The 21,629-nt window shown below is 42.2% G+C and overlaps 1 protein-coding gene across 1 annotated transcript; it reads right to left on the bottom strand.

Annotated features, from left to right (window-relative positions):
* Position 1: 1 nt before the first annotated feature.
* LOC130708213 (transmembrane emp24 domain-containing protein 11-like) lies at positions 2-21,383 on the bottom strand. The gene is made up of 8 exons (XM_057546332.1): positions 21,298-21,383; positions 15,301-15,401; positions 3,871-3,996; positions 3,040-3,186; positions 2,148-2,257; positions 627-763; positions 345-464; positions 2-123 (listed from the first exon to the last, which is right to left on the bottom strand). Exons 1-8 carry the CDS (start codon positions 21,341-21,343, stop codon positions 2-4), a joined length of 909 nt encoding a protein of 302 aa, XP_057402315.1. The 5' UTR covers positions 21,344-21,383.
* Positions 21,384-21,629: the final 246 nt, after the last annotated feature.

The following is a 21,629-nucleotide window of genomic DNA, read 5'->3' as shown; positions in this document are numbered from 1 at the left end:
GCTACGCAGCGCCTTCTGCTGCCGCCGCTGCCGCAAGGCCCAAGCCCACCCGAAGCCCTCCTGAGACCCACGCGAGACCTGGACGCGGGATCTGGGCGTGGCCCGAGGGCTGCGACTCCACGCCTGCGCACCAGAATGTGGCGCCGATCCCGCCAGAACTCCTGTGCTGGAAGGTACCAACCCGGGAAGAGAGGGAGGTTAGAATTAGACTTTCCCCTCTGCGGGTTGTTTTGGCTGGACGTCGGGGAGGAGGAACATACAGGCGAGGACCTGGCCTCGCTCTTTCCAGCGCTGCAATCTCCAGCGATTCTCCTGAGGGCAGCGCGTTGTAGCCCAGGACCTACGTGGACCCCCGGGCGGCGCCGAGGTGGGTGCGCCGGGACGCCGGCGCAGGCGCAGAGCGGTGGGAGGCCGCTGCGCCTCCCGGACCGACGGCGGGCCGACAGGGTCAGGTGAGGCCGCGCCTGAGGGGTGGGTGGAAGTGATCGTGTGGAGGTGAGACGTGCATCGACCTTGAGACGCGGTGCGCTGAGCGGACAGGCTAGGTGGACCAGGTGGCCCCTCGTGCCCTCCATTATGCGGGGCGGGGGGAGGTCAGGGTGAGGGGCCCTCAGTGCTCGCCATACTGGAAGTGGGAGGCGGAGGGTCCTTTGGGCCCCGGAGGATGAGGGCCGGGAGACAGGAGGGACCAGAGGAACAGCAAGGGGGTCTGGGCAGTCGGAGGTAGGGGATGGGAAGCTCTGGGGCCGGGGCATTAGGAGACCTGGGAGCCCAGGACGGAGGTCAGGATCAGGATGGGGTGTGAGTGGGGCCCAGGGCCCACTGGCTGGACCCCATGGTCGAGGTGGGCCGGGTCGGGCCAGGCGCCGTTGCTTGCCTCGAACACGCACATGTGAAAAGGCTTGACCTGGGGGAGGTTATTTCGCTTTTAAAAACGGTGGATAGGGGAGTTGGTGGAAAGGACTGTCTGTACTGTTTTTTGCAACTTCTAGTGAGCTTATGCTTATTTTAAAATTTAGAAGAAATAAATGGAAGTTGCTTTTCGTAGAATTACACTCCTTGTGGGATGCCCCATCCTCTCCAAAGAGCAGTTTCCATCCGCCTGTGGAGGTGGATCAGAGTGGGACCCACTGAGAAAACTTGGTTCAGAGAAAGCCTCTGGGCCATTCACTTGTGTGGAGAAAAGTGGCCATCTTTCAGGGAAATAGAGAAATGCAGAGATTCAGGACCACTCTAAGTGGAACGCCGTGGGGAAACGAGGTACTCCCTCTGTCCAGTGCTGTAGCCATGAACCTCGTGTGGCCATTGGCCTTTGAAATGTGACTGGTCCAAATTGAGATGTGCTTTGATTGCAAAATACACCTGGGTTTCTAAGACTTCCTATCAAGAAAGGAATGTAAACTACCTCATTAATAATTATGTATTGATTACATGTTAATATGGTAATATATTTGATCCATTGGGTTAAATATAGGTCACTAGGGTTAATTTTACTCTTTAAAAAAAACTTTTTTTAAAAAAAATTAATTTATTTATTTTTGGCTGTGTTGGGTCTTCGTTTCTGTGTGAGGGCTTTCTCTAGTTGTGGCAAGCGGGGGCCACTCTTCATCGCGGTGCGCGGGCCTCTCACTATCGCGGCCTCTCTTGTTGCGGAGCACAGGCTCCAGACGCGCAGGCTCAGTAGTTGTGGCTCACGAGCCTAGTCATTCCGCGGCATGTGGGAATCTTCCCAGACCAGGGCTCGAACCCGTGTACCCTGCATTAGCAGGCAGATTTCTCAACCACTGCGCCACCAGGGAAGCCCCAAAAACTTTTTTAATGTGGCAACCAGAAAACTTAAAATTTACATATATAGCTCACGTTTTATTTCCGTTGGACAGTGCTGACCTATACCAAGTTTAAAATAAGAACTGGATCATGTATTTATTTTATCAAACTCAGAAGCCACATTGTTAAAGTGACATTTTATCAGTGTTACAATGATATAACATCAATTCCAACTTCTGATGTCTTTGAAATCAGAAAAGTTATGCACGCTTATGAATATATTTTGATATTAACTCAAACATGCAAGGTAGAAGGTAGTTATTTGCCTTTATTAATATTTTTAAACAAGTTTCTTAGCTATAAAGAAGTCTTTAAGGTACTTTATTTGGAAAATTCCAACTGAGATAAAGATTAGTGTTTGTGCAAAGGCCCACCATAAAACGTTGCTGTTTGTATCTTCACTGGTCATTCGAAATTCTTCTTCACGGTCCTACGCAGAAGAGAAATAGGCAGGTTAAGTTTCTTAAGGTACTTCATGCATGAATTTGAGGGGAAGGTGCTGTATGCATTCAAGGTACTTAATGTCACCCAGGTAATCTCTTATGCCAAAGTGCAGTATCATTTTCTAAGCCAAGGGGTGTTGTTAGTCAAAGACAAGGAAGAAGAGTCAACCTTATAAAACACACTTTTGTGTTTTGGCGTAAAATATCAGGTATTTGATCTATTACTTTATATGTTTTATTTGTTACCATCAAACAAAGTGAACATTACCTAATTGATAGATGTTCATCATTCAGGTTCTTACTTTACTTTAAGCTGGACACTGTGCTCATTTTATTTTCCAGATAAAGAAACAGAAGCTTAGAGACGAGAGAAGGTTAGTGAGTGGAGGGGCAGATCTGAGCCCACATCTGACCAGGGTCCACTGAGCACAGTGACCCACGAAACACATAATGTCACAAGAACAACATAGTGATTTAGAAAGTGGGCACACTGAGACTCTGCGGCTATGTGGGGTGTGTTTGGAAACGCTTATTCATCCTGTAAGCTCACACCCCAGAGGCGAGTGAGCCACAGTCGCCTTCCTAGAGGAGCTCACGGTCCCGCGAACAGTGAGAGAGCACTGTCCCCCCATCCCCTGCATGTCCACGCAGTCCTAGCTCAGAGAAAGCCCGGGAAACAGGCAGTTTACTCTTTCCTTGGTTCGGGGGCTTTGTGGAGAATCACGTGCTGGGCAGGAAGAGGGAGCATAAGCTGAATAGGCAAACTGACCCTTTGATAGTTTTGTACTTTGACTATTTGCTCCATTTGCTCAATTAGATGTTCAAGCTTGAAGCTAACTTCATTAACTTTGTCCTTTGCTTGAGCAATGGCTGCATCAAGGTCATGTTCTCCAACTCGAATATCTAAGTGGATCCGCTGTGCAAACAGTAAAAAGGAAGAAACATGTTTTTAACATGGCTCACTCTTCTTTGCTTTTTCCCTCCTTGTGTCCTCCCATTCCTTCCTTTTTCTCCACTCTCCCTTTTTGAGAGCAAACACTACTTCATTCTTGAGCTCTCTATTTTTCTTCACCGCCACTCTATTCCCTGTTATACTCAGTAGTCTTTCCTTGTAATAATAATGCATTAAATAGTACCTGCTGACCTGAAAGAGTACTTATATTAACTATAGACTGTTAGGCAAGAGCCTTTGGCCCTGAGAGAAGTTGATTACTCTCAGGAGAATGTTCTTTACATATAACTAAATTTCTGATGCTAAAGTACAAATTCTCTTCATCTGTTCTCAGCACATTTAGAAAATAGCCAATCACCATCTACCATGTAAGAGTTTTATTTGTTGGAATTCCATTATTAATTCACCCTTCAGCCTTCAATTGTTTTCAAGCCTGAATAATCACAGTTCTCTTAAGCTTCCCTCCCAGTTTTCATTTTTCAAGCCCTTTAATCAACTCCGTGGCTCTCCTTTGAACCCCTTCCAAGCTCTCCAGCTCCCCCTTTGGTTGCTGTGCTGAGATCTGGGTATAATGGTTCTGCATATCATTGTCACGCCTGAATAGTGCTGATGCTGCTCATCAACAAGTACACGGAGGCACAGACTTACCAGCTTACTCCCTCCAAATGACACAAGCCTTGTAGAATTAGATTCTAAGCAAATGATGTGTTCGCCAGGTGAATGTGAAGTGAAATAGAATGTTCCTTGTGGGCCATATAACCTTGACAGTAATACCTAGGATTGAGGATTTCCATAGTTTAAGTTTATTATTCTCTACTTTCCATTAAAAAAAAAATCAGCCCCATGTAATCTAGTGAAAACTGTGCAATTCTTAAAGAAGAAATCAAATGGCCAATAACATGAAAAATACTCAGTCTTGCTGGTAATCAAAAAAATACAAACCACAGTAAGATATTCCTTGTTGGTTTTCAGATTGGCAAAGACTTAAAAGTACCTGGGGGGGGGGGATAGTATGGAGAAATACTATCTCTAAACACTGTTTTGGGAATGTAAATTGAACAACCGTTTCAGAGAGTGCTTTGGCCAAGTGTATAAAACCATTCATCCAGCAGTGCTACCTGTAGAAGTTTATCCTATGGGAATGCCCAAATGGACAGTTATATGTAAAAGGATATTCAGTGTGATGTTATTTATTTAAAAATATGCGTTTTGAAATAACTCATAACTTTTAGTGTGGATTGATTAAATTTAGGCAAAGCCAAATGAAGAAATGCTAGGTAGCAGTAAAAGAGACTATTACACCCATATCTATATTAAAGGTGTCCACAATATTCAGGGATAGTCTGTATAGGATCCTATTTTTGTAAAAAGTATCATTTGTAAAACTACACGTGCTTAGAAGAAGATTCTAAAGAATATATACCGGGCTTCCCTGGTGGTGCAGTGGTTGAGAATCCGCCTGCCAATGCAGGGGACATGGGTTCGGGCCCTGGTCTGGGAGGATCCCGCATGCCGCGGAGCAACTGGGCCCATGAGCCACAACTACTGAGCCTGCGCGTCTGGAGCCTGTGCTCCGCAACAAGAGAGGCCACGATAGTGAGAGGCCCACGCACCGCGATGAAGAGTGGCCCCTGCTCGCCACAACTAGAGAAAGCCCTCGTGCAGAAACGAAGACCCAACGCAGCCAAAAATAAATAAATAAATTAAAAAAAAAAACAAAAGTTTAAAAAAAAAAAAAAGAATATTTAAAAAAAAAAAAAGGAGAAAAAAAAGAATATATACCAAGTTATTAGGCAGTTATATTTGTTGGGGAACTTTGACTTTTCTGTTTAGTACATTTCTATATTGTTTGGCATTTTATAAATTAATTAATTTATTTATTTTTGATGTGTTGGGTCGTAGTTTCTGTGCAAGGGCTTTCTCCAGTTGTGGCGAGCAGGGGCCACTCTTCATCACGGTGTGTGGGCCTCTCACTGTCGCGGCCTCTCCCGTTGCGGAGCACAGGCTACAGACGCGCAGGCTCAGTAGTTGTGGCTCACGGGCCTAGCTGCTCCGCGGCATGTGGGATCTTCCCAGACCGGGGCACAAACCCGTGTCCCCTGCATTGGCAGGCGGATTCCTAACCACTGCGCCACCAGGGAAGCCCTGTTTGGCATTTTAAAAACAGTTATAGGACTTCAAGTCTGGCATATAAGGAGCTTGGAAGTTGTCCCTCTGTCTTAAGTAAAAAGCTGCATAGAAAGAAAATCAGTTCTTAGATCTGTCAGAGAATTGAGGTCACAGGGTAAACTGCTGCCACCAAAATTGGAGAGGCAAGCAAATACAAAGAGTCACAACTTACCTGAGCAGAAACCTCTGTGGGAACCAGTACGGGTTCCTTTTACCCAGCACATCACGTCCAACTTTCAACAACAACAGAAAAATAATAAGACATATTCAAAGGCAAAAAACACAGTTTGAAGAGACAAAACAAGCCTCAAAACCAGATTCAGATATGGCAGGGATATTGGAATGATCATATAAGGAATTTAGGAAACCTATGATTAATAGTCTATGGTCTCTAATGGAAAAAGTAGACAACATGCAAGAACAAATGGGTAGTGTGAGTAGAAAGATCAAAATTCTGTGAAAGAATAAAAAGAAATGCCAGAGATCAAAAACACTGTAGCAGAAATAAAGAGTGCCTTTGATAAGCTCATTAGTAGACTGGACAGGACTGAGGAAAGACTCTCTGAGCTTGAGGATATGTCAACAGAAACTTTAAAAACTACAAAGCAAAAAAAGACTGGGGAAAAAAAGGAACAATATCCAAGGACTACAGGACAACTATTAAAGGTGTAACATACACATAATGGGAATACCAGAAGGAGAAGAAAGAGAAAGTAACAGAAGAAATATTTAAATAAAGACTGAGAATTTCAAATTAGTGTCGGACACCAAGCCACAGAGCCAGGAAGCCTAGAGAACACCAAGCAGGATAAATGCCAATAAAACTACACCTAGGCATATCATATTAAAACTGCAAATATCAAAGATAAGAGGAAATCTAGAAAGAAGCCTTATTTATAGAGGAGCAAAGATAAGAATTACACCCGACTTCTCCTCAGAAACCATGCAAGCAAGGAGAGAGTAAACATTTAATGTGTTGAGAGAAAAAAACTCACCAACCTAGAATTCTGTATCCTGCAGAATTCTCCTTCAAAAGTAAAAGAGAAAGATTTTCTCAAACGAAAGTTGAGGGAATTTGTCCGTGATAGACCTGTCTTACAAGGAATGTTAAAAGTTATTCAGAGAGAAGGTTAATGATATTGGTCAGAAACTCAGATCTATGTGAAGATTGGAAAGCATTAGAGAAGGAATAAGTGAAGGTAAAATTAAAACTTTTATTTTTCTTATTAACTGAGTTAATAGATATGTCTTTCAAAATAATAGCAGCAATGTATTTGATGATTATAGTTTATATATAAATGAAATTAGCAACAGCAAAGATGCAAGGGATGGGAGATAAGAATTAGGATTACTTTGTTATTACAAGGTACTTGTACTACCTGTGAAGTGATATGGTGATATTCAAAAGTGGACTTGGAGTAGTCATAAATGTATATTGCAAACTCCAGGGCAACCACTGACAAAAAGTTAAAAGAAGTATAACTATGAAAGGAGATAAAATGGAATCGTAAAATAATTAAAACCATAAGAGACAGAAAAAGAGTGGAAAACAAAAATAGGAACAAATAACAAGGGCGATAACTAGAAAACTAATAAATATGATGAATATTAACTCAGCTATATCAACAGTCACTTTGAATGTCAGTGGTCTGAATGCACCAATTAAAACAGATTGTCAGAGTGGATCCAAAAAAAAAAAAAACAAAACCCGACTATGTATTGTCTACAAGAACCCCTCTTTAAATATAAAGACACATATATATTAAAAGTTAAGGGATGGAGGGACTTCCCTTGCTGTCCAGTGGTTAAGACTTTGCCTTCCAATACAGGAGGTGCGGGTTGGATCCCATGGTTGGGGAACTAAGATCCCACATCATGGTCAAAAATCCAAAACATAAGCAATATTGTAAGAGATTTAATAAAGACTTTAAAAATGGTCTACATCAAAAAAATCTTTAATTTAAAAAAAAGTGAAGGGATGGAGAAAGATGTATATGTCAACTTTCAGCTAACCTTAATCAAAAGAAAGCTGGAATAGTTATATTAACTTCAGACAGAGTAGACTTCAAAACAAGGAAAATTATCAGGGATAATTACATAATGGAGCATTACATAGTAATAAAGAGGTCATTTATCCAAGAAGACAAACCTTAATGTGTATGCATCTAACAACAGAGTGTCAAAATACATGAAGCAAAAACTGATAGAACTGCAAGGATAAATAGAAGAATTTAGTATTATAGTTGGAGACTTGGACGCTCCTCTATCAGCAGTGGGCAGATCCAGCAGCAGATCAGTAAGGACACAGTCGAACTCAATGGCACCGTCAACCAGCTGGATATAATCAATATCTGTAGACTACTTCATCCAACAAAGCAGAATACACGTTCTTTTCAAGCTCACATGGAACACTCACCAAGATAGACCACATTCTGGGCCATAGAACACACCTTAACGCGTTTAAAATAATAGAAACCATACAATGTATGCTCTTAGACCATAATGGAATTAAAGTAGAAATCAATAACAAAAAGATAGCTGGAAAGTCCCCAAATATTTAGAGATTAAACAGCATACCTCTAAATAACACACGAGTCAAGGAAGAAATCTCAAGAGAAACAGTATTTTGAATTGGAAGAGAATTCTGGGAAGATGGTGGAATAGGAAGCACCAGGAATCTGTCTCTAGGCAACAATTACACTGGAAGAATCTGTCTGATGGAACTGTTTTGGAACTCTGGAGTCTATTGAAGGCTTGCAACTTCCAGGGGAAGACTTGGATGGCAAATTGTGGTTAATTTTGGTCAATATCAGCTCTTAGAACAGTAGTAGCTACCTACCTCCCACCCCCCACCCCCCTGCCAGCCACATGGCAGGCAGCTGCACAGGTGTTCCTGGAGCAGCTTGCATGCATCTCTTAGAAGCCAGGGTAGGCAAAGAGGACCGTGCCCTCCAAATGTCAGGGATTTTTGATGTCATCATATAGAAGGGATTCTCAATAAGATTAACAGCAGATTTCTCATCAGAAACTTTGGAGACCAGAGGCAGTGGTCGGATACATTCAAAGTGCTTAAAAAAACCCAAACAACCAGAAAAAGCCAACAAGCACATGAAAAGATGCTCAACTTCATTGATCATTAGGGAAATGCAGATCAAAACTACAATGAGGCACTACCTCACACACATTAGAATGGCTGCTATACAACAAACAAAAAAATGTACTGGCAAGGATTCAACCCTTGTGCATTGTTGGTGGGAATGTAAAATGGTGCAGCTGCTGTGGAAAACATTATGGTGGCTCCTCAAAAATATGAAAATAGAATTATCATATGACCCAGTAATTCCACTTCTGGATATATACCCAAAAGAATTCAAAGCAGGGTATCAGGATATTTGTACACCCATGTTCATGGCAGCATTATTCACAATAGCTAAAATGTGGAAGCAACACAAGTGTCCATTGACAGATGAATGAATAAGCAAAATGTGGTATATACATACAGTGGAATATTATTCAGCCTTAAAAAGGAAGCAAATTCTGACACATGCTACAACATGGATGAACATTGTAGAAATTATGCTAAGTGAAGTAAACCAATCACAAAAAGACAAACACTGTATGATTCAACTTATATGAGGTATTTAGAGTAGTTAAAGTCATAGGGGAGTTATTGTTTAATGAGTATAGAGTTTCAGTTTTACAAGATTTAAAGAGTTATGAGGATGATGATTATACAACATTATGAATATATTTAATACCACTGAATTGTGCACTTAGTAATGGTTAAGATGATGAATTTCATGTTATGTGTATTTTACCACAATTTAAAAATCTCAAAAAATATTTTGAACTGAGTTAAAATGAAAATACAACTTAATCAAAATTTGGGGGATACAGTCAGAAGTATTTACAGGGAAATTTATAACATTGAACACATATTAAAAAGAAAGAAAGATCTAAAATTAATCATCTAAGCCTAGGAAACTAGAAAAAGAAGAGCAAACTAAATCCAAAATAAGCATAAGAAGAGAAATAAGATCCATGCTAATAAAAGCTAATGCAGAAATCAATGAAAACAGGAAATAAGTAGAGAAAACCAATGAAACAAAAAGCTGGTTCTTTGAAAAGATCAATAAAATCAATAAACCTCTAGGTAGGCTAACTAAGAATAAAGGAAGACCCAAGGTAATAATATCAGAAATGAAAGAGGAGTCTTACTACAGGTCTCATGGACATCAATAGGGTAGTAGAGGAATACGATGAACAACTCTGTGCTCACAAACTTGGTAACCTGGATGAAATAGACCAATTCCTTGAAAGGTGCAATTTGTGAAAACTCACACAAACATAAATAGACAATCTGGATAGGCTGATATCTAGTAAAGAAATTGAATCGATAATAACTTTCCAAGCAGAAAGCACCAGGCCAAGATGGGTTCACTGGTGAATTCTACCAAAGATTTAAGTAGGAAATCAGACCAATTCTCTACAATCTCTTCCAGAAGTAGAGAGAATACTTTCTAAATCATTTTCTGAGACCAACATTAGCCTAATACCAAAACCAGAGAAAGACACAAGAAAACTATGGACCATTATCTCTCATGGACATAGATACAAATATCCTCAACAAAATATTAGCAAATTGAATCCAACAATGTATAAAAAGAATTACACACCATGACCAAGTCAGATTTATTCCAGATATGCAAGGCTAGTTCAACATTTTAAAATCAATTAATGTAGTTCATCACATCAACAGGTTAAAGAAGATCACTTGATCATAACAATAGATATAGAAAAGGCATTTGACAAAATCCACCATCCATTCGTGGCAAAAACTCTCAGCAAACTGAGAATAGGGGAACTTTGTCAATTTGATTAAAAAAATCTATAAAAACCTTACAGCTAACATACTTCATAGTGAAAAACTAGAGGCTTTCCCACTAAGATCAGAAACAAGGCTAGGATTTCCTCTCTAGCTATTCCTTTTCTTTTTTATTATTTATTTTATTTTTGGCTGTTTTTGGGTCTTAGTTGTGGCATGCAGGATCTTCATTGCAGCACGTGGCCTTCTCTCTAGTTGTGGCATGCGGGCTTCAGAGCGCGTGGGCTCAGTAGTTGAGGCACTCGGGCTCCAGGGTGCATGGGCTCTAGTTGTGGCATGCGGGCTCACTAGTTGTGGCACGTGGGCTTAGTTGCCCCACGGCATGTGGGATCTTAGTTCCCCAACTGAACACGCCTCCCCTGCATTGGAAGGTGGATTCTTAACCACTGGACCACCAGGGAAGTCCCTCACTGTTCCTTTTCAATGTCATACTTCAATTCCTAGCTAATGCAGTAAGAGAAGAAAACAAATGGTATACAGGTTGGGAAGGAAGAAATAAAACTGTGTTTGTTCACAGATAACAGGATTGTCTATGTAGAAAATTCAAAATAATAAACAGAAAACTTACTGGAACTAATAAATGATTATAGCAGGGTTGCAGGATACAAGGTTAATATGTTAATCAATTTCTCTATATCAGCAGTGAACAAGTGGAATGTGAAATCAAAAACAATACCATTTACATTAGCATCTCCCCCAAATGAAATACTTAGGTATAAATAAAACAAAATATGTTTAAGAGATATATGAGGAAAACTAAAAAACTGTAATGAAAGAAAGAAGATAAAATACATAGAGAGATATTCTGTGTTCATGCCAGGAAGACTCGATATTGTGAAAAAGTCAGTTCCTCCCAACTTAATCTATAGATTTGACACAATCCCAGTCATTGTGTCAGCAGGTTATTTTGTGAATATCTTCAGGCTGATTCTAAAGTTTCTATGGAGAGGCAAAAGATCCAGAATAGCCAACACAATATTGAAGGATAAAAATAAAGTCAGGGAACTGACATTCCTGATTTCAAGACTTACTATAACTGTATAGCACAGGGAACTCTACTTAATGCACTGTGGTGACCTAAATGGGAAGGAAATCCAGAAAAGAGGAGCTATATGTGTATGTATAGCTGATCCATTTTGCTGTATATTAGAAACTAACACAACATTGTAAAGCAACTATACTCCAATAAAAGTTAATTTAAAAGAAGACTTACTATAGTGCTACAGTAACCAAGATAGTGTGGTATTGGTGAAAGAACAGACAAATAGATCAATGCATCAGAGAGCCCAGAAACAGACCCATGCAAATATAGACCCACTGATCTTTGACAAAGGAGCAAAGGCAATACCATGGAAAAAGGTAGTCTTTCCAACAAATAGTGCTGGAACAACTGGACATCCATATGCAAAGAAGTGAATGTAGACACAGACCTTACACCTTTTACAAAAATTAACTTAAAATGGAGCATAGGTCTAAATGTAAAATGCAAAACTATAAAACTATTAGAAGGTAACATAGAAAGTCTAGAAGACCGTGGATTTAGTTATGACTTTTTAGGTACAACACCAAGAGCACGATCCATGAAAGAAAGAATTGAGAAGCTGGACTTAATTAAAATTAAACTTCATTAAACATTTAACATTAATGTTTAACATTAAACGTTGAATTTCATTAAAATTAAAAACTGCTCTGCAGAAGAGAGACCTGTCTGTCTCTCTGTCAAGAGAATGAAAAGACAAGCCACAGACGGGGAGAAACTATTTGTAAAAGACGTATCTGATAAAGTACTGTTATCCAAAATATACAAAGAATTCTGAAAACAACAAGAAAATGAACAAATTAATTGAAAAATGGGCAAAAGATCTGAACAGACAACTCACCAAAGAAGACATACAGATGGCAGATAAGCACATGAAAAGATGCTCCCCATCGTATGTCATTAGGGAATTGCAGATTAAAAACAACAATGAGATACTTCACACCTATGGGAATGGCAAAAATCCAAAACACTGACAACACTAAATGCTGGCGAGGATGTGGAGCAACAGGAACTCTTGACACTGCTGGTGGGAACGCAGAATGGTGCAGCCACTTTGGGAGACAGTTTGGTGGTTTCTTACAAAACTAAACATACTTTTACCGTACAGTTCTGCAGTTTTACTATTTATTTACCCAAATAAGATGGAAACTTACGTCCACATGAAAACCTGCACACAAATGTTTACAGCAGCTTTATTTATAATAGCCAAAATTTGGAAGCCACTAAGATGTCCCACTGCATGTGAATGGATCAGTAAACCATGGTATACATCCTGACAATGGGATATTGTTCAGTGCTAAAAAGAAATGAGTTATCAAGCCATGAAAAGACACAGAGGAAACTTAAGTGCATATTCCTAAGTGAAAGAGGCCACTCTGAAAAGGCTGCCTGCTGTATGACTCCAGCTGTATGCCATTTTGGAAAAGTCAAAACTGTGGAGACAGTAAAAGGATCAGTGGTTTCCAAAGGTTAGGGAGGTGGGAGGGATGAATAGACGGGTTCCAGAAGATTTTTATGGGAGTGAAACTACTCTGTGTTGATACTATGATGATGGATACATGTCATTACACATTTGTCAAATCCATAGAATGTACAACGCCAAGAAGGAATCCTAATGTGAACCATGGGCTTTGAATGACTATGATGTGTCAGTGCAGGTCATCAGTTGTAACAGCTGTGCCATTCCAGTCCTGCTAGTGGAAGAGGCTCTGTTCACGTGGGGGCGGAGGGCATACGAGAACTCTGTACTTTATGCAGAATTTTGCTGTGAACCTAAAACTGCTCGAAAAGATAATCTATTAAATCACTTTAAAAACAGGTATGTATTACACATAGAAAAATGCAACCAAGATTCTTTTTTTAAATCTTTCAATTTTGATTTGGAGAAAACTAAAGGATCTTGCCATGTACTTAATTTCACTTAACAGAGTGTTGATAGGGAAACTTTGTTAAATAAAAACTGCATTCAAGAATCAGATTTTGCAATTGATTTCTAATTTTTTATGAATAGCAGAGTACTCTTCCCTGGAAAAATATCCAGTGATGACTCATCACCTGTTAAATTCAATTTCTGAGCCTTAGTGTTGTGTCAGGGTTCTACATAGTCTGCTTCCAGTGAATATTCAAGTCAGCAAACATGTTAGTCAGCAATGCCTGTTAGTTTGGTGTGTTGGAAAAAGACATGCTTGAATTTAGACCTCAGTGTTTCCACTTGCTGATGATGTGATCTTGTATAAGTCATTTTACCTCTCAGGACCATAGTTTTCTCTTCTGCAAAATGGAATAGGAATATTGGACACGGAATAATGGACAATGGAATACAAAACGCATAGTTTGAATGGTGCATGTATATTGTCATTGTCTGCCCTGCCTACCCTACCAGCCATGTTACCCCTTGGCCTGCCAGTCACCTGCCGTAGGAAGGGACATGTGTTCAGGTTAGCGTCCGAGAGTACCCTGCATCCAGGCACATCGAGCCGGGTAGGAGCAGTCCGAGTCCTTGTCGGGGTGCTGTTCAGGATCTTCAAAGAGGATCTTAGCTTGTTAGGAATGTTAAACCAGAGCTGTGTCTGGGCCTCTTACTTCCAAAAGGAGAGAGCCTTCCTGAAAATCAGGCCTTTGGGGTGAGAATTTTCTCCCTCTCCTGGCCCATGGCAAATATTTGTTGGATGTTTGCAGAATGAAAACACTTCTCCCATCTAGAAGGGGGTATTGTTTCAAGTAAATGTGTTTTTTGGAGAATGAAACAGCTCTGTCTTAAAAACAGTGAACAGGTTTTTCTGCGAAGGTGTTTTGTCCAACTAAAATTTGGGTTCTGGGTTTAACAAGCTATGGAGACATTTCCAGATCAGTCATGAAAGGTTACAGGGAAGGACAGCAGAGAATTGTGTTTTGGTTTAACTGGGCAGGAAGCGAAGGAGGCGGGGGTGTTAGGAGGAGAGGGTAGCTGTATGAGAATTCAGAAAATGGCCCCAGTGGAACTGTTGTCACGGAGGTGCCCGGTGTACCAGGAGAAGGCTGCTACAGTGGGCAGGAATCAGGTGTCCAGTGGTCCAGTTGGAATGGAGTCTCCTGGCCTCCACATGAGCGGGGATGTCACAGTGTCTGGCTTGAGCGCAGCCCTCATGAGGACTGGAAATTGGGCCCGTCTACATCAAGTACCCTCTCCTTGCCAGCTGGAGACATGCCTGTCTGTTCTGTGAGGCTGTGCTCCACCACCATCCTGCTACGTCATGAGCACATCCCCAGGACAGCAAGTCCAAAGGGAAGTAGTTCCTGCAGTCACGCTTGAATTACTGGATGGAGCAGGTCACAGTACCTTGAGCTGGCATGGTGGGGAACAACATCTGCTGTGACCGTTGGACAGAGGAGAAAATGGAGGCTTAAAGCAGTCAAGTAACCACTCAAGGTTCAGCTTGTAGATGACCATCTACACTTACACCTGGCTCCGATTCCAAGATCCACATTCTTTCCTTTAGACCGTGGTGCCTTTTCTACTCTGCAGCTCCCAGTGAGGAGGCACCCTGTGAGGCCAGACAGACGCAGAGGCAGCATTCCTACAGAAACCCCACCAGACAGGAGGAGGGAGAGGCGGCCTATCTGACCCTCGTGTCTGGGTGAGGCTGTGGCACCTGCAGAGTAGGTGAAGCCTGGCCCTGCACGACCAGAGGGATGCATTGGCCCTGTGGGTTCCCTCTGCCCAGTAAGACCAACAAAACCTCAGGATGATGAGTGCGAGTCCTGCCCTTTGTATTGTTCCTACCTTGTATGTTAAGGAGTCTCTGTTCCTCAGCTAGACTATAGGCTCATTGAAGGCAGGCACTTTCTGTGTCTTGGTGCAGTGCCGCTGTCAGGGCTACACACGTTAAAAATGAAATGCTGGATAGTGAGCACTGTGTGGAGATTTAAAGTTTGTGGGTGTACATGACACATGACTTTTCAGAAAATAAAAGATTTCAGTAGCAAGACAAAAAGTGTGTTTTACCTCATCATTGTAAGTTGTAACAGTCACAAACATTCCCAAACCAGGAGCAGATTCAAGGAAATCGTGTCTGCCCAAGTCCCACTGTTGTATCTTGAAAGTCCCTGTTTCAAAAATATAAGACATTTATTTTTATTTATTTTTTAGAAGTCTTTATTAAATTTGTTACCATATTGCTTCTGTCTTATGTTTTGGTTTTTTGGCCACGAGGCATGTGGGAATCTTAGCACCCTGACCAGGGATCGAACCCACACCCCCTGCATTGGAAGGCGAAGTCTTAACCACGGGACCGCCAGGGAAGTCCCTAAGACATTTATTATAAAATAAGTTAAGAAATAGTTATATATGATTACTGATAAATGAATTTTTCAAATTATCCAAATCACAAAATACTGTTATTTTGAACAGCTTATATTTTGGTGATTAGCTTATGTTATGTAGCAGAGAAGGAAGATTCTGCAATACAGAGTTCTTGGTCCTGTTCTCACTCTTGTTTGTAAGTCGCTTCACCACTCCAAGCCTCAGCATTCTATTCAGAAAAATGGGCATAATACACATCGCTCCTAAGCCTCAGAGTTGTGAGGACTGTTGAAAATAATAAAAAGTAGCCTATGAAAGCTTTGCACCTGGAATGTAAAATTCCTGTGGGTCGGGCCTGAGAGGACTTCCCAGCATCTCCCCCACAGATCTCCTGCCTTCCACTTCTTCCTCCTGTAGCTTAACCTACTTGCTTCTGGCGCAGTTCCTTCCTAAAGAACAGGTGTATTCATATCGCATCCTTCCTTTTGCTGCATCCCGGTGTTCCTGCTAAAGTTCGCATCACTGGGAGAGTGTCCCACTTGATCCCTTTAGGATGTGATAAGTGTCATGTGGCTTAACTTCCCCCTTGTGCCCTTGAAAGTTAAGTGGGGAATGAAAAAAGGGCTAACATTTATTGAAAGTAGCTAACAATACCTGATGTACCAGGTAGTGTCCTAAGCACTTCATGTGCATCAGCTTATTTAATGTGCTCTGAGGATAGCAGCGTGGACTCTTGAAAAACGCAGGGGATGGGGCACCGACCCTCCAAGCAGTTGGAAGTCCACGTATAACTTACAGGTGGCCCTCCATATCTGTGGTTCCATATCCCCCGATTCAAGCAGCCGTGAATCATGTAGTGTAGTATTTGCTATTGAAAAAATCCCACGAGTAGGTGGACCTGCGCAGTTCAACCTGTGTTGTTCAAGGGTCAACTGTATTTTTACAGTTGACAGGTCATTTGACAGGTGTATAGCAAACACCTCCCAAGGGGATAGCACTGTTTTAGGAGCTGAGGACACAGTGAACAAAATAGACAATGTCTTCGTTCCCATGGAGAAACATACAACTAGTAAATATATAATGTTGAAGATGTTAAATATGCTACAAGAAGAAGCAAGAGACAGGGTAGGAGTGGTAGGGGACTTGGAAGCAATATGTGGGGAAGTCAGGGAAGGCTTCTCTGACATTTGAGCAAAGACCTGAAAGGACGGGAGTAAAAATAATATCCGCTTTAATAATGTTTGTTTATCACATATATGCAGATTACATCTGTATCTATCTATACATCACATTCAGTGTTAATTGTGTGCCAAGCACCGTTCTAAGAAATTTACACATGTAATCTGAATTTTCATGACAACAGCGCTATGTAGGTAGATACCATTTTACGACGATTTTACATGTGATGACACCGAAGCATAAAGTAATTTGCCCAAGGTCACGTACCTAGCAAGTAGCAGAGTCAAGATTCAATCTAGGCAGTGTAGTGCCTTTTTCCTTACTACCTCGTGATGCTCCCTCCACTGGGGAAAGATCGTTCCATGCAGGAGGACATGCAAAGGTCCTGGGGCAGGAGAATGCTTGGAGTGTTCAAGGAACAGCAGAGTGCTGGAGTGAAGTTAACAGGAAGAAAATCACAGGAGATGAGGCTGAAGGGGTAACGGGCCAGATCGTGGATGGTCTACAAATCCTTTTTAAAATTTTGGGGAAAGGCTTCCTTGGTGGCACAGTGGTTAAGAATTTGCCTGCCAATGCAGGGGACATGGGTTCGAGCCCTGGTCCGGGAAGATCCCACATGCCGCGGAGCAACTAAGCCCGTGCACCACAACTACTGAGCCTGTGCTCTACAGTCTGCGAGCCACAACTACTGAAGCCTGTGCGCCACAACTACGGAAGCTCGTGTGCCTAGAGCCCGTGCTGCACAACAAGAGAAGCCACCGCAATGAGAAGCCCATGCTCCGCAACAAAGAGTAGACCCCACTTGCCACAACTAGAGAAAGCCTGTGCGCAGCAACAAAGACCCAACACAGACAAAAATAAATAAATTCAAAAAAAAAAGACCCTGTTCCCCCCCTCAAAAAGAAAATTGGGAAGTAATTGGGCGGGTGAGTGAAATGATGTGGCTTTCATTTAAAATTCTTTTTCGCATGGAGTCAGGAATGAAGAAGGATCAGGAGTGGAAGAAGGGAGGCTATTGTCGTAGTCTAGGTGGCTTGGACCAGGTACTAGTGGCAGAGGTTGTAAAAAGTGTTGGATTCTGTATTGTCCCTATTTTACAAGGTGGAAACTGAGTGTCAGAGTCATAGCCCAAAGTCACACAGTGAATAAGCTGTAGGGGCAGAATTAGAAGAGCCCTGCCTACACTTTGGAGTGACTTCAGTTTAGGCTTCACTGAGCAGTCCTGGTTGTCTTGTCTCCACAAGTTTGTTAACTCTGTATAGTGTACATTATAGACTGTTTAGAATGTTCCAGCTGAAGAGGATCTTTAAAAAAGGTGTCATTGGTGATACCAGAAAAGGTGGAGTAAGCCCATTCCACCCTATTTCTCCCGCTAATTACAACTAAAAACCCTGGGCAAAATGTCTAAAGCAACTATCAGAAGACTCTGAAAGGTGGAGAAAGGAAGGTGACTGCCAAGGACTCAAAGTGTGACTCAGCTGTGAGTTCCCTGTTTGCCCCCCACCCCCATATCCTGGCCTGGGTGCTGGAGCAAACAGCAGTCCCCACCAAACTGAAAGAGAGACAGGGAGGAGGAAAGAAAACCCGCTCAGGAGAAGTCTGCTCTCTCGTGCAAAAGGATCTGGAATAGGGTGACCCAACAGGATGGAACCCCTTTGACTACACCTGCCCTACTCCAGACGAACCCTGTGAAAGAAACGGCACCCTCTCCACGGGCTGCTTCATGTGGGGATTGGGGTGAAGACCTGTGGCGATGCCTGACCTGCACTTAGTGAAGGACAATGAAGAGGCAGAGATGGGGAGGATTACAGAGAGGCGGGAGCTGGAGAAGGCGGTTTTTAAATCTGTGTATGGGGTGTCCTGGGCACGCCCCTAAGCAGCCTGTACATGAGACCAACCAGAATAAGTACAGCAAAAGCTTTGAGAATCCAACCATGGTGTGGAAAACACCCAGGTTTCAGATTGGCCTCTGGGTAGCACGCAAGCAGGGTAGGCCAGAATAGTAGTGCAGAGTCTCAGAAAAATAAGGTTAGGATGTGTGATCTGAAACTAAATGGGTTGACTACTTGTTAAAATAGAATATTTAAATAGGAACCAGAGTTATAATACTCAAAATGTCCAGGATACATTACAAAATTACGCACCATGTCAAGAACCAAGAAAGCCTCAACTTGAATGAGAAAAGACAGCTAGTAGACACACCAAAATGACATAGACATTGAAATTATCTGACAAGAATTTTAAAGTCATCATAAAAATGCATCAACAAGGAGTCTGAACACCCTTAAATGGAAAAGTAGAGAGTCTCAGAAAAAGAGATATAAAAATAAATAAATGGACACATTAGAACAGGAAAAATATAATATTTGAAATTGAAAAATAACCAAATGGACTCAATAAAAGAATAGAGATGACAGAGGAAAGAGTCAGTGAACTTGAAACTAGATCAGTGGAGACTTCCCTGGTGGTCCAGTGATTAAGACTCCGTGCTTCCACTGCAGGGGGCGTGGGTTCCATTCCTGGTTGGGGAACTAAGATCCCACATGCCGCATGGCATGGCCAAAAAAAAAAACCAAAAAAACCAAAACCACAAACAAACAAAAAAAACTATAGATCAATAGAAATAATCAAATCTGGTCAATGGAGAGAAAATAGATTGAAAAAAAAAAAAAAAAAGAAACTCAGTCTCACGAACCTGTGGGACAATAATCAAAGGTCTATAATTTGCAAGTCCCAGAAGAAAGGAGAAAGAGTGTAAGGCTGAGTAAATACTGGAAGAAATGATGGCTGAAGACTTCCCAAACTGGGTGAAAGAGATAAGCCTACATACTCAAGAAGCTAAGTGAGCCCTACAAGGCCAGACTCCCCCAAATCTACCACCAGATACATCATGATTAAATTTCTCAAAACCAAAGCGGGGGGGGGGGACCTATGAAAAATAGCCAGAGAGAAACACTGCATTACTGGTGGGGAAAAACAATTGGAGTAACAGCAGACTTCTCATCAGAAACATGGAGACCAGAAGGAAGGGGCACATTTCCAAGTGTTGAAAGAAAAAGAATTGTCAAATCTATATCCACCAAAAATACCCTTCAGAATGAAGGCAAAGTATTCTTAAGGTCAAGGAAAACTAAGAGGATTTTTTCACTAGAACACCTACTATAAAACAATTACTAAAGGAACTTCTTCAGACAGAAAGAAAATGGTAAGACGGAAACTTGGAATAGCAGGAATGAAGGGAGAACAATGGGAAGTCAACACCGGGGAAACCACAATAGAGTATTCTCTTCCCCTTTAAAAAAAAGTTGTTTGACAGTTGAAGGTAAAAAAAAAATCAGCATTGCCTGGTGTTGTTCTCAAAGTATGTAGACATAATATTTACAACAACTATATTACAGGGTGGAGGGCAGAGGGACTTACATGGTCATAAGGTTTCTATATTCCTCTCGATATGGTAAAATATTGATCCTTGTAGACTGTGGTAAGTATGTGTATTGTAATCCCTAGAGCAACCACTAATAACTATACAAAGAGATACAGTGAAAAATACTATAGATAACACAAAATGGATTACAAAACACTCAAGTGACCCACAGGAAGATACAAAATAGAAAATGGGAACAAAACCCAAAGGGAGCAAAAAGAAAACAAATAATAAAACAGCAGACCTAAATCCTGACGTATCAATAATTACATTACATGTAAATGGTATAAATGGAGATAAGACAAAGATTGTCAGAATGGATTTTTTAAAAAATGAACCAACTGTTAGGTCTTTGAGAAAATCACTTTGGACATAATGCTATAGGTAAGTTAAAAGTAAAAGGATAGAAAAGACATATCATTACGACAGTCAAAAGAAAGCTCACGTGACTCTAAATATCAGATAAAGTAGACTCCACAGCAAAGGAAATTACCAAGGACAGAGAGGGGCCTTAACGTAATGATAAAGGGGTCAATTCAATGTGAAGACATAACCATCCTAAATGTATCAACAGTTTCAAAACACATGAAGTAAAACTGCTGAAAGGAGACGTGGACGAGTCCACCCCATGGGTCGTCAGTGCTCCTCGGCCGTGGACAGGGCTAGTGGACGTGGGAGAGCCGACTCGCACCGTCCACCAGCAGGGCCTGCTTGGCATTTTTGGGATGGCCCCCAAACAGCAGGGTACACATTTCTTTTCAAGTGCACGTGGAACTTTCACCAAGTTAGGCAACAAAGCCCTAAACCTGACGCGGCACCTTTGCTGAAGCAGCCGAATGTTCCTGGAGAAAAGCACACAGCCAGGCAGGCGGACGGCCGCCTGGAAATGCCCGCGTGGGTTCCTGTCCTCCGAGACGACGGGTCTCCTCGGGAGCCTCTTCCAGCCCCTCCCCCGTCCAGGGCTTGCCTTGCCCACGTGGACGCACTCAGCGTCTCTGTCTTCCACCACGAGAACCCTCTCCCCGGCAGCTCACCGCCCTCTGCCTCCCCCTCCCTGTCCTCTAGGGCTCTGCTCTTGTCACTCTCCCCACACTCACCATCCGCCCTCTTGTCCGCGTGCAACTGTCCCAGTGCCGCCCGCATTCTGGGAGGGGCTGGAGTCTGGGGACGTGCAGCGTCTTCCTTTGTGGGCCGTCTGGGCCCGGACTGAGCGAGGGCAGGGCTCGCTGAGGATTTGTACGTGTTCGATAAAGGATTTTGAATGGGTGCGCACCCGTGGCCCCTGGTTACAGCGCCGGTGTTCCTGGCCCAGAGGGAGGTGTTATGCCCGATGGCTACCACCAGGTGGCAGAAGAGTAGCACTGCTCGCGGGTGACTGGGCCTGGCGGTCCTCCCAGCGTGGACAGGACAGCCCATGTGACGGGCACCC

The sequence above is a fragment of the Balaenoptera acutorostrata genome, chromosome 5 (assembly GCF_949987535.1).
Source record: "Balaenoptera acutorostrata chromosome 5, mBalAcu1.1, whole genome shotgun sequence".
Classification (NCBI taxonomy): Eukaryota; Metazoa; Chordata; class Mammalia; order Artiodactyla; family Balaenopteridae; genus Balaenoptera; species Balaenoptera acutorostrata.
Note: the sequence above shows the minus strand (reverse complement) of the source record. Positions and strands in the feature narration are given on the sequence as shown.

Bases quoted from the DNA above. Each gene is read 5' to 3' on its own strand.
- LOC130708213 (XM_057546332.1), bottom strand. From the start codon at position 21,343: ATGCGGGCGGCACTGGGACAGTTGCACGCGGACAAGAGGGCGGATG. The intron at 3,997-15,300 runs GTAAAACACACT...CCTCAATCCTAG, and splicing joins TTACAACTTACAATGATGAG to GTATTACTGTCAAGGTTATA. The intron at 124-344 runs GTAGGTCCTGGG...TCTGGTGCGCAG, and splicing joins GGCGCCGCCCGGGGGTCCAC to GCGTGGAGTCGCAGCCCTCG.